The sequence below is a fragment of the Pediculus humanus genome, genomic scaffold, assembly GCF_000006295.1.
Source record: "Pediculus humanus corporis 1103172107541 genomic scaffold, whole genome shotgun sequence".
Classification (NCBI taxonomy): Eukaryota; Metazoa; Arthropoda; class Insecta; order Psocodea; family Pediculidae; genus Pediculus; species Pediculus humanus.
Genome location: NW_002987156.1, coordinates 353,542 through 367,398, shown reverse-complemented (window position 1 = coordinate 367,398; position 13,857 = coordinate 353,542). Strand labels below are relative to the sequence as shown.

The window sequence follows — 13,857 nt, the reverse complement described above, 5'->3', positions numbered from 1 at the left end:
ACTTGCAGCTATAAAGCTTAAAATTATGTTCCTGATAAGAAGCCAATGTGAAGAGATACAACAGTCTACCCTACAGAAGACATAGCACCTACTACTACTCAAGGAGTTTCAACCTGGACGGAACCATTCAGAACCCGACATAGGAAGCTGTCAAATCCAAACAAGAGGAGAAAACAAATTCTTTTTCAAATAATTGTTTTCCGTCTTAAGGGGGGAGGTGTTATGATCCCGTACTCAATATTCACATTTTCAAATTTTTATAAACAAAAGACTGGCGACGAACTCGAATTGTTCTTCTTTAGAAGCGAAGCTTCTAAAGACTCCTTCTTTTATTTTATTTGCAAGTGTTTGCTAGTTCCCATTGTTGCTCGTTCGAAACAGTTGACTGACGAAAGACCAAAGTAATATAGGCAAGCTACACCGCTTGGCGTCGGTTCATTTGATTTTTAGTCTAGCTGTAATAAGTTCTTGTTTATTAATATTAGTTTTGTGATAGTTTTAAGTGCTTGTTCATTACTTACAAAAATAAAGAACGAACCGAATATAACAATATATATAATGTAAGAGAATAAATATAAATACAAACTATTAAAAAAAAAAAAAAAAATTCGAAAATGATGATGATAATAATTATAATAATATGTAATAAAATGTATAACACGCGGGATATTAATATATAATTTGTATCGGGGAGAAAGAAAGAGAAAGAAAATTTTTTTTTTTTTCACTCTCTCTCTCTCTCTGTCTTTTCATTCAAAGGTCATTTGAAAATTTATATTTCATTTAAATAAAAAAATATATCATTGTTAAAAAAATAGAAAATAAGAATTTTTTTTTTCAGGGGGAAAGGGGTGTAGGGAGGAGCGGGAGCAGCGACGAGGGGGCGAATAATGGGAAACCTTTTAAATGAATATCCCTTCTTATCCACGTGTGAGTGACGTCACGTATCGCTAAAGCGAATAAATAATTTTTTTTAATTTGAATACTCGTATCCTTATTTATTATTATTATTATTATTATTATTGTTAATTATTTAAGCATATTGATAAGTTTACGGTTGGATATTATCATCATCATTATTATTACTTTCTTTCTCTCTCCAAAAAAAAACGTTCCAGTCGAAAAAACTGGAAAAGAAAACAGGCTCGTATTCGACTTTCTCTCGGGGTTTTTAATTAGTTTAAATAGGATTCAGATGATTTTGACGTCATTTTTTTTTTAACTTTTTTATGTTGCTTGTTTAAAAAAAAAATCCGTTTAATGATGATGATAATGATGATGATGATGATGATGATTTAGGTTTTTTTTGATTAGGCTATCGTATTTTCGTACTTGAAAATCTTGTTTTTTCAAGTTTTTTTCGTCGTTAAATAAATTTTAATTTTTTTTTTTTTTTTTAATTAGGTAAGCTTTAATTAATAATAATTTGTCAGCTGTTTTTAGTTGTGACGTGGATTTTAGCGGATTACTTGGATTTCAGGTCGTCGAACCACGTGGTCAATAATTAAATTTATTATTATTTATAATTTTAAAAAAAAGTTTTTTTTCAAATATTATAATTCGGTTTTTTTTTTTTTTAATTTTTAGGAATTAATTTTTAATTATTATTATTATTATTATTAATGAATTTTTTTGTTTTTTTTTTTTTTACAACAGGTAAGAAATTACCAATGACCCTGATCAATTCGAAAAACGATCAAAGAATTTTACAATTGCACAAACAATAAAACAAAAAAAAATATGGCCGCCCTATTGAATTTTTGCAATAATTCCGAAAAAAAAAAAAAACCGCAAAAAATAACTTGAAGAACGAGTTTTCTCTCTCTCTCTCTTTCTCTCACACACTTTCATATATTTACGACTACCCACCGAGTACCCACTGGAATTATTTCCATGGAAATCGTAAAAAAAAAAAAAAAAAACTTTCTTTTCTTTCTCCAGGAAAAAATTTTTTTCATTCCTTCTTTCACTTTAACCGTAACTTTTACTGTTTTCAATAGAATTTGAATTATTTAAAAGTAAAACATTTAATAATAAATAAATAAATTATTATTATTATTATTATTATTATTATTATTATTTATTAAAACGTAACGATTAACCTCATTTAATAAGTTAAACGTTAGGAATTATAAAAAAAAAAAATCAAATAACGATTGTAATTTTTTTTATTTGTTTAAATTTTATTACTTTTAGTCGAGATAACTTGAACTTTGACCTTTTCAACAATTAAAATAATTTGCAACGTTTTGCATTTAAAAATCATCTCCATGTGAAATTTACGTAATTTTTATATCCACGTGTCCATTTTTAAGTACCCCGTATGAGGTACACGACGCGAATATAAATGTGACGTCACACATTCGTTACCTTTTCCCCCTTTTAGGTTCGTTAACCTCATATATATATATTTAAAATTAAATTTTTGTGAGTGAGTGCGTGAGTGCGTGCGCGTAATAACCGATTTAAAAGAAAACGTTTTAAAATCTATTAATAATAATAATAATAATAATGATAATAATGATAATATTTATTTTTTTCCATTTTTGAAGTATTTTTGTATGTTAAGGCCGTTTTGTTTTTGTTATTGTTTTCGTTTGACGACGGGTCCCTTCTTTATTAATAATAATAGTAGCGATGATGATGATGATAATAATGATAATTATTATTATTATTAAAACGAGTTATTAATAAATTTATTGTTTGATATTTTTTTTTTATAAAAGAAAAAAAGTATGTTACGTCCTATAAATAAATTAATAAATAAATAAAATTTTTTTTTTTTTTTTTTGCCACCTCAGCAAAGAGCCCAGTTTTACATTTATTATTATCATTATCATTATTATTTTAACGTTATTGCCATTAAATTAATAAACTAAAAACTCGTTTTTTTTCGGGGAGGAGGGAGGAGGGAAGGGGCGGTAAAGCGGGGAGAAAGGAAGGAGGTTTCTCTTTACTTTCGTTTTATTGACCATAAAAAAAAAAAAGAAAAAAAAAAAACAACTTTTGCTACTACTTTTTAATAATAATAATGATAATATTTTAGTTGAACGAGTTTTTTTTTATTATTCGTATCGATCTATCGATCGATCGATCGATCGATTCATCGACTTTTTTTTTTACGGGTATGAATTTTATTTTGATTTTTTTTCCGATATTTGATTCGTTTAATTCAATGTCAGGGATGAGGTTTGGAAGGAGGGATGCTGTAGGAGGATGTGGCGATGGTGGGGATGCTGTAGGAGGTTGTGACGGTGGTGGTGGTAGCGGTGTGGATGCTGTAGGAGGTTGTGGCAGTGGTGGGGATAAGATTATAAATAAAAAATAAATTTTAATTAGTATAAAAAAAACGTGAAATTTATACAGTAGATTCTTTAATTATTTTATTAATTATATAATTTTTAACATTATTATTATTATTATGATTATAATTATAATTACAATTACTATTATTATTAATGTTATTATTACTATTATAATTATTATTATTAATTTTTTTATTACTCGTCGTAGTAGTAGTAGTAATGGTGGTATTGATTTGACAAGGATTGATTTTATGTCTTCTAATTTTATCTTGTAAATTTTTAATTTCATTTTGTAGTTTTAATTTTTCATACATTAATTTACTACATCTTAATTTTTCCTGTAGGAATAATGCTTCGTATGAATTAGCAGTAGACGATAAATTATTTTCTATGTTCGATTCGGATTCGTATTGAAATTCTTCGAGAGTTTCACGTGTTTTATTTAATTGTTCTTCGAGAGTTTTTATTTTACTTTTAAATACGTTTTCCTATTTAAAAAAAAACTTGTTTTTAAAATTGAGGTTGTCGTTGTAGTTGTCGGTTGTACGAATCGTCCCCCCCTCCTCCCCCGCCCCTTCTCTGCCCCCCTCACTCAAAAATATTAAATTAAAAATAAATAAATAAAAAATTACCATAATTTGTTGATTTGTTTTAACGTTTATGCATTCCCTCGATAAATGATTTATTTTTTGTTCTCTCTCGCGTAATTTTTTATGTAAATCTTCGATTGTTTTATGTAAGATGTCGATTTCCTCATTGGAATCGTGTAAAAAAAATAAATTTTTCTCTTTGGATTTATTATCATTTTTTTTTATAGATTTTGTCATTTCGTTTATTTTTGTTTTCTTTTTAATATTATTATTATTATTATTATTATTCAGGGATTTATTCGATGATTTGCATTGATTAAATATATTCGAATCCAATTGTTTGTTGCTCATTAGTTTTTTAGCTGTATAAAAAAATTAATTATTATTATTATTTCTTTCTCTCCCACCGCCCCCCCCCCTCAACCCCTTATATTTGATGAAACAACTCACGGGTTAAATTTTCTTTTTGATCGATTTTAAATATTAAATTTTGATTTTCCGTTCTTAAAAGAACGCATCTGAGCATTAAATGATTGCTTATGTTGTTCGTTTCACGAAAATTATTTTCCAATTCGTGTATTAAATTTTTCACTTTGGTTATACCTTCTAAAAAATGATTAACCTAAAACACGTTGACAAAAAGAAAATTCAAAAATTTTTTTTTTTTCTTATCTCTTATCACGATATTATTATTATCATTATTATTATTATTATTGAATACCTCTGTTGTTCCGTTTGATGCGTTGCTCCTCGAACTCAAATCCGAATCTTCGGATGCTGTTTCCGCTTCGACGTATTTATCAATATACGACTTAATATCTAAATCCATTATTAACTTTAAATAATAATAATATAAATAATAATAATAATAATAATATTAATTATGACGACACACGGCAACGTAAAAAAAAAAAAAAAAAAAACTCGAGTTTTTCAAAAAAAAAAAGAAAAAGGAAAAAAAAGTGCGGAGAGAGAGTGAGAGAAAAAAAAAAAGAAAATTAAGAAAAAATTTTTCCTTTTTTTCCCCTTTTCTTTTCTTTTGCTTTCGGAAATTTATTTAATAATAATAATAATAATAAATTACGTACGAAAACAAATAATTTTTTTTTTTTTTCTTTTTCTTATTTTCTTTCTTTTGACACGTTTAAATTTAAATAATTTTTTTGTTTCCGAATTTTTTTTTTTCATTTTTTTTTTCCTATGAAAAATTTAACGACGAACGGGGGGAGGGGGAAGGAGGAGAGAAAATGCAAAAAAAATGTTTTTTTTTTTTAAAGGGGAAATAATAATAATATTATTTATTATATTAAAAAAAAAAAAAACACAAAAGATATTATACAAAAAAAAAAGAAAAAAAATTATTTATGTGTACATGAAATTTTTTCCTTTTTAAATTATAGCAAACGACAAAATGAGTACATAAAAAAAAATAAAATAAAATACAAACACAGAAATAATATATATATATAAATAAATATATTTGAAAAAATTGCCGAATAAAAATTATTATTATTATTTATTTATTTATTTTTGAACGCGTATTAAATTTTACAATAGTTAATTAAACCAGCCATATTGAAATCGTAAAAAAATTATTTTATTTTATACAATTTCACATAAATTTTTATATATATATATATAAATATAAAACATCAAACGGAAAATTAAAAATATTTGAGAAAATTAATAATAATAATAATAATAATACTGTGTGAAGTATTCGATACGTTTTATTCCAATACAGAAAGAGAGTGAGAGAGAGATAAAAAAAAAAAAAATTTATTAAATTTACATATTAAATATGATTATTATATATGTACAAAAATTTGAGATTATTATTAATATTATTATTATTTATATTATTATCGTGTAAATTTGTTGTTTAACGTTAAATCGTAATAATAATAATAATAATAAAGTGTGATATAAAAAAAAAAATTTTTCATTTTCAATGAATGAATATCGAATCCATAAATAAATTATTTTTTTTTAAAAAGGAAAAACAAAAACAACAACACAAATTTGTGTTATAGTCAGAAATAAAATAATTAATTAATTAATCACGTGATTAAAATTTTTTTATATATAAAATTGTAAAGTTATAAATTAGGGAGGGAGGGAGAGAAAAAAAAAAAATTGAATTTTTTTAAAATAAATACTCGGTTTTTGAATATTTTAATAATAATAATAATCATAGTGTACAACATAAAAATGCCAAATTAATACTGAGAGCTTATTTAAAAAAAAAAAGAGTAAGAGTAAGAGTAATAATAATAATAATAATAATAATAATAATAATAATAATAATAATAAAATAAAAGGAACAAAAAAAAAAAAAACAAAGAAACATATTAGACTAAAAACGATGACAAAAAAAAAAAAAAAAAAAATCATTTAAAATGATGTTTTTTCTTTAAAACTGTTAATTTATATTTTTTCTTAATCCTCATGATGAAGATGAAGAAGCTGCCTGAATGTTTTGAACTACTCTCTTACCCCACCAAGCTTCCAAATCGAAAGGTTCAAAATCTGCATGAATGAAAATAAAATTTATTAATTAATGACAAAATGAAAGTGAAAGGATGAACAAGATGTGAAAGGGATGTGTTTTATAGACAAATGGATTGAATGATCACAAGCAAACCTTTAAGTATTGGATTAGGTTCCCTTTCTTCGTAATAAGTAACTGTTGGGTTTTGTTCGCTGAATTCTCTGTTAACTTTATTCCAAGCTAAAATATTGAAATTATTATTAGTATTTTTTAATACTTTCGAATAAAAATATAAAAAAAGTTTACAGAGAAAATATTGATTACAAAAATTTTCTTAATTGAATTATTCAATACATCAAACTTACATTCGAATATAAATTTTATAATGTCGTCATGTTGTGGCAAAGCAGGCAAAATTTGTGTTGTCATTCTATTGGTGGCCATTCTTTTACCTCCATTTACTGACTGATAATGTGGTCTTGGGATGCTACAATAATATAAATATAATAATAATATTTTTACTTAAATTTTATAAGCCTGTTGCCAAATCAGACTGTTCCTACACAAATACATTTACAATAATAATAATAATTAACCTAATTTTAAAAACGAATCGTTTGCTTTTAAAATTAAAATATAACTTTGTTTTATGAATCATACGATTAAATATTAATAATTATTTGTATAAAAAATCATTAGTGATTTGAAAAAGGGGGAAAATATAAAAATCTATATAAAAATAATATAATCTTTCAAGTGTGAATGTATTAAAATACGCTTAATTGTCATTTACCTCATTTTTATTAACGATAAGTCGATACAAATTAAATAAAAATATGTATATATGTAATTGTCGAGTTAAAGAGTCACGATAAAAATTTATTTACATATTGTTAGAAATGCAATTACCAAATACTTGAGTTCATATTTTAAAAAAACAAATATGTTTTAGTATTTATGTTTATTTACAAATTACAAATGACAGGAAAAACCGGAAGTGAGATAAGAAAATAAAAAACAATCTCTTTGATTTATTTAATTTTAATTTTTATTTTTATAAGAAATTAATTGAAAAAAAAAATAATTTAAATTTTTCCAATAATATTTATAATGTGAAAAAGAACAGATATTATAATAATTAAAAATAAATTGCTGATCATTTTTTTCTTTTTTTCTGGGTAATGTAAAATTTATTTATTATGTCTATGGTTGATTTGTTTTCATATATTTATTTTTTATTGTAATTTCGAGTAAGTTTATTACGTGAAATATTAAAATAAATTAAAATGAAATTCGTAAATAATTTAATTTTTAAATTGTTTCTTTTCACTTAAAACTAAAATTTATTAAAAGGATCATTAATATTTTTTAGTCTGTGGTATTTTTATTTAGTACGCCATTTTTAAAAATTTTCTATATATTTTTACTCTGTGATTTTTCAAGGTTTAATTTTTATTTTTCAATCATTTAGAGTAGAGTAAATCTTAAAAAAAAATTCAAAATGAGGATTTACCAGCCTGAATATATGGTGTCCGTGAGAAGACACGAAGGAAAGCCATGTAAGTATATAAAAATTTAATAAAATCATTTCTTTTATTTTTATTTTATGCAAATATGAAATTGTGTGCTAGGTTAATAAGTTTATGATACATATTTAAATTTAAAAAAAAGCGATGTGCAAGGTAATTCCAACGGTATAAGTGAACTATAACATACATTAAATTTAAATAAATGTAAATTGCATTTGTATTATTTCAAAAAAAAAAAAAAAATTTTTTTTCTCTTTATTACAGGGAGTTTCAAATTTAAATATCTAATAGCGAATAAGCCTGTTGCTGCATTGGCAATTGTAACATTTCTCTTTATTTCTCCTACATTAGCACTATCACGTTATTACCTTCACAAAGATAATTCAAGACATGATGCCATAGCAAAATTTAAAAACAGATATTGGGGTAAGATTACAAAAAATTTTTTAAACAAAATTAACACTTACTGCGGAATAAAATTTTAATTTAATTATTATTATTATTAAGATTAATCAATGAAAAATTTTTTAATTTTTTTTAATAATTCCAAAGGTTTTATTATACAATTTTTTTTTTCTTCTTTCTTTTTTCTTTTTTTTTTGCAGTTGTCAGAGGAGATGATCCTCAAATTGATTTTATAAGGAAACAAAAAGAAATGTGTAAAGATAAGTTTCCAGAATATTAATTTTATATAAAATAGTAAAAGGTATATATATATATATATATAGTGTTTAGTTTGAATCATATAATAAAATAATTTTAATTCAGATATAATATTAAAAATTTTTTTTTTTTTCGATAAAAACGAACAATTTATTATGAGGTAAAGTTAAAATCCGTTTTTATAATTTATACATACAATCAAGTATTTTTTAGAAGCAAATTATTTAAATAAATAAACTTCAATGAAGTTTTCTTATTTAACTTATTTCTTGGATACATACATACATTATTTATTAGTTATTGAAAAAATGATGAATTTATCGATTTAATGTATTTCGATAACATTGTTTACTATAAGTGACTAAATTTCAATATAATTAAATATTATACATATATATGTGTATAGAAATTATTTTTTCGAAAAAATTTAAAAAAAGTCAGGTTTCTGTAATAAATTTATTAATAATTAAACCTATGGAAAAAATAAATAAAGATTTAACATTGACATCATAAAAGATTTTATTTAAATTAATTTCATTGATTAATAACAAATAACGAATGAATGATCATTTTTTTTTTTTTTTATCCGATGAAAATTTAAATAATTTCTATGCCGCTAGAAAAAAGAAAACATTTAACAAAAAAAAAAAAAAGAATTTAATTTTTTAAAAAGGTAATAGAGAGAGAGAGAGAGAGAGAGAGAGAGAGATCATTTGATTTTATTTTATTTAAATATTTTCATTAATTAATTAATTAATTAAATCAATTTGAGTTTACAAAATGTTAATCTTAAAATATTTTAACTTGGAGTAAAAAAAAAAAAAAAAAAAGGTAGGAATAAGAGAGAGATAGAGAGAGATAGAGAAAGAGAAAGAAAGAGAATATATAAAATGGTGGAAGAGGATAAAATATTTAACATTGAATTATTTGACTCAATTTTAAATATTTATCATGTAAATGAGATTATAAATGATAAATATATATATGTATAAATAGGAATTAATAAAAAAAAAAAAAAAAATTATTATTATTTATGAATGAGTTTTATATATTTTATTTAATTATTTAAGCTTGATGGAAAATTTATTTGGAAAAGCTTGGAAAATCTCTCTCCCTTTTTTTTATTTCTCCCTCTTTCCCCATTTCTCTCTCTCTCTCCCTCTATCTCTCTCTTTCTCACTCTGAAAATAAAAAGAAAAAAAAAATTAAATTTTTATTGACGTATCGAAACGTTTAAACGAATTTGTTTTGTTGCCCCCAACCCCCCCTCCCCGCGCCAGCCCCCCGTTTTTATTTTATTCGGTTTTTATTTATTTAACTTCCGGCTCATTTCAAAAAAAAAAAAAAAAAAAAAAAAACAAAATGAAAAATCGAAGAAAAATGATAATGAAAACAAAAAAAAAATATTTATAAAGTCGCGTAAATGAAAACTGCGATTTTTTTTTCTAGGGGTAGGTAGGAAGGGGGAGGTGGGGGGGGGGTTTAAAAACAGTTTTAATAAATTTAAATGAAATCATTTGGGATTTTTTTTTTCTCTATAAAAAAAAATTATTGGAGTGAAAATTTGCAAAGTTAGTTAAAAAAAAGAAAAAAAATAATTGAGGAATTATATAATTTATTTATTTATTTACATAATGTTTAAAAATGATAATAATAATAATAATAATAATAATAATTTGTTATTACGTAATAAAACAATCAAGCAGACGAAAAAAAAATATTTTTTTTTTATCGATGAAAAAATTCAAATTAATTTTAATTTTTTTTTTTAAAAAACAGAAAAAAACTTTTTGTGCATTTTTTTTTTTTTGAATTTTTCATGACGAAAAAAATTAATTTTTAAAATACTTTTTTCTGATTGGTCGGATCTTTGAGTCCGTCAATTAATTTAAATAATAATTTTTAAATGATAAATCTCATTTAGAAAAATCGGGAATAAAAATTTTTTTTTTTTTGTACTTTTTCATAATTTACTTTCTTTTGTCTAAGAAGAAAGAGAAAAAAAATTTTTTGTCTGCTTTCAATAAAAAAAAAAAAAAATGGCATAATTAGCAAAATGAATGTTAAAAAGGTGGGAGGAAAATGAGGAGAAAGAGACAAAGAGACAGAGAGAGAGGAATAAAGGAAAAAATAAAATTCTAGTTTTATAAAGTAAAAGTCAATATAAACGTCCTTTTCACCACCTCCTCATCTTTTCCTTTCCCCCTCACCCCCCATGCTCATTCGACATTTCCTTCCTCATCTCTCGTCGTCTTTTCTCTCCCACTTCATCAATTTATTACTCTTCATATTTTTAAATCCTTTCTGTCAATTACGAGAGAGAGAGAAAGAGAGAGTAAAAAGAGAACAAAGGCAGAGAGAGAGATAAAAAAAAAGATTGGAAGGACAAAAAAAGAAAAAAATGATAAAAAATGTTATTACGTATCAACAACTACTTAAATTATTATTATTATTATTACGAAGTAATTATTCTTCCCTTCGCGTGTCTCCCCCTCCTTCTCCCCCATTGACCGAAATCCCCCTTTTCTCTCTCTCATTCAAACTTTCATTTATCATTTTTGATTTTTTGTTTTTAGGGGGAAAAAAAAAAAATTTTTTTTATTGTTTCGATATATCGATCGATAGTTAAAATTAATAATCGATTAATAGATCGATAAAATAAATTTTATTTTTATTTTATTTATTTATTTTTATTTAATTAGGTAAATAATTTTAATGGATGATGATGATGATGATGATGATAATCCCTCATCGTCATTCTTTATTATTTTTAGTCAGGGAAAAAAGAGAGACAAAAAGAGAAAGAGTGAAAGAGAGAGAGAGAAGAAAAGAGTAAGAGGGAGAAAGAGAGAGAGAGAGAGAATGAGAATTTTATTTTATTTCGGTTGATAATTGAATGGCCTCAAGCGATGTAAATAATTAAAAAAAAAAAGTTTATTTATTTATTTATTTATTTTTTCGTTACATAATTTTTATTAAATTCGTATTTTTTATGTTTTACATAAAATACGTTTACACGTACATAAATAATAACAAAAAATTAATAATGATAATAATAATAATATCGATAAATTAAAGGATGAAAACAAAAAAAAATTCTTTTTTTTTTCTCGTTTTTTTCTTCTGCTTATTCGATTTGACGATCGTCATTTACACTAATTTCATTTTTTTTTGGGGGGAGGAGGACAGAGAGAGGGGATTTGGAAAAATCGAAAATTCGGTATAAAAAAAAAAAAAAATTGAAAATCAAACCCACGGGTCGAAAATCATATTTAAAAATATAAAAAAAATTAGGGATCGTTTATTAAAAATTACATCCCGAAGGATAGAAAAAAAAAAAAAGGGATCGAAAAAGGTTTGAGTCCATCCTGGTGGATGGTGGAATGAATGTGCTGCTTTCCAGTTTAAAAAAAAAATAAGCTTCTTTGCGGGTACAAAATAATAATAATAATAATTTTTGAATTATTTTATGCTCGGATTTAATGGTTTAACAGACTTTTTAATTACGTTTTTTTTTTTTTTTTTTTTTTTTTATTCCCGTTCGAAATTTAAAAATAATAATAATAATAACGATGATAATTTTTTTTGAGGGGCGGAAAGAGAGGGGGAAAAGTTGGGGAAAAGGATAGGAGGGGAAACCAAAAATTTTTATGATAAAGTGATAATTTTTTGTTTTTGGTTTAAAAAAAGTTTTTTTTTTTTTCGTACTTCTTCGATTCATCTTCCTCTTTCTTCCCCCTCACCCCTCCCCCCCAAATTCCGTGTACCTACTAAATTTTGTCCAAAAAATAAATAAGGAAAAGGTGATTACGTATAATAATAATAATAAAAATAAAAAAAAAAGTTGAAAAAGCGATAATGAAGGCAATGAAAAGTTTTGTTGATCGGTGCTGCCTTGCAAGTCACCCTTGGAAGGCTGGGCTCTGCTGGAAAAAAAAAAAAAAAACCGAGCAAGGCTAGAACGGCGGGATTCAAAGCTCCTTCTTTTAGTCAGCCCGTGAACGCGTTTGGGGTTACGTTCGTACCGTTCGCCCCCTCGGATTTTTATTTTATTTTATAAAAAGAGGTTGATTTGATTATTTTCACCTGGTAATACCTATAATACCTGAAATTATTTTTATCAAAAAAAAAAAATGTTTTTTATTTATTTATTTATTTATTATAAATGACATTTATGAGGATAACAACGAATAATAAAAAAAAAAAAAATTAATCAATCAAAGGTAATAAAACGTATTTTTTTTGTTTCGTTTGTTTGTTCATTCGTTTGTTTGTTTGTTGCAATTATTATTATTATTAATAAAAAAATTAATTTTAGTAAACTAAACTAGTAATTAGAGTAAATTTATTAAACTTTGAAATATACACGTCTAAAAATACAAAAAAAATTTAACTTAAATTAATTATTAATTTTTTATTAATAATAATGATAATAATAATAATAATAATAATTAAAGCTCTATAATTTTATAGAAGGAGTAATTTTAAGGGGGGGGGGGTTGTACATAGTAAAAATGATAAATGCAGACACAAATATTTAATTGATTTTTTTTTTTTTTTAACGGTAATACCTTTTTTTTTCTCTCTCTCTCTTTTTTCTTTCTTATTCTTTTCCTTATTATCATTATTATTATTATTTAATGAGAATTAAAAAAAATTAAAACCTTGAAGTTGATTTTATTTTTTTTTACGATCTTGGACTCTTAATGATGTCGTTAACAGATTGGCACCAAGTGTGAGATGACTATAAAAAAGAGAAAGAGAGAGAGAGAGAGAGAGAGAGAAAAATTGGAAACAAAATTCAGTCGAAAGAATTTTCCTAGGAAAATAAAAAAAACCATTTTTTATTTTTGTCTTCTTCCACGGTAAAAAAAAAAAAAATTCTCTTATATGCTATAAATACCCATCGGATCGGGAGGAAAATTTTTTTTTTATAAAAAACTCCATTTCCGGAAATAAATCCTATGAAAAATGATGATGGAAACGTATAATAATAATAATAATAATAATAATAATAATAATAATAATAAATTTATACTTAAATAAATTGTAACTACAACTTTTTCGCGACTTAAAATTTTAGCAGATGAAATAATAATAATAATTTTTTAAACTTAGAAAAAGGTGATAAAAAAGGTTAAGGTTCGAATGATCGATGAAGGTTTATTACGTACAGGAAAAAAAAAAATAAGAAAAATTTTCTTTTTTTTATTGTTTATTTATTTATTTTTTTTATTTTTATTATCGTGTCTTTAAATAAATCAAAATAAAACCGTGTG

The 13,857-nt window shown here is 23.9% G+C and overlaps 3 protein-coding genes across 3 annotated transcripts; 1 reads left to right on the top strand and 2 right to left on the bottom strand.

Moving 5' to 3' along the window:
• Positions 1–3,358: 3,358 nt before the first annotated feature.
• On the bottom strand, positions 3,359–4,724 carry Phum_PHUM191800 (uncharacterized protein; the record flags this gene model as incomplete). The annotated part of the gene is made up of 3 exons (XM_002425274.1): positions 3,359–3,756; positions 4,346–4,517; positions 4,617–4,724. 3 exons carry the CDS (start codon positions 4,722–4,724, stop codon positions 3,359–3,361), a joined length of 678 nt encoding a protein of 225 aa, XP_002425319.1.
• A 1,617-nt stretch (positions 4,725–6,341) lies between these two features.
• Positions 6,342–6,815, bottom strand: Phum_PHUM191790 (uncharacterized protein; the record flags this gene model as incomplete). The annotated part of the gene is made up of 3 exons (XM_002425273.1): positions 6,342–6,424; positions 6,540–6,626; positions 6,752–6,815. The coding sequence occupies 3 exons, from the start codon at positions 6,813–6,815 to the stop codon at positions 6,342–6,344; spliced, it is 234 nt and encodes a 77-aa protein (XP_002425318.1).
• A 1,185-nt stretch (positions 6,816–8,000) lies between these two features.
• On the top strand, positions 8,001–8,814 carry Phum_PHUM191780 (uncharacterized protein; the record flags this gene model as incomplete). The annotated part of the gene is made up of 3 exons (XM_002425272.1): positions 8,001–8,025; positions 8,180–8,341; positions 8,792–8,814. 3 exons carry the CDS (start codon positions 8,001–8,003, stop codon positions 8,812–8,814), a joined length of 210 nt encoding a protein of 69 aa, XP_002425317.1.
• Between the last annotated feature and the right edge of the window lie 5,043 nt (positions 8,815–13,857).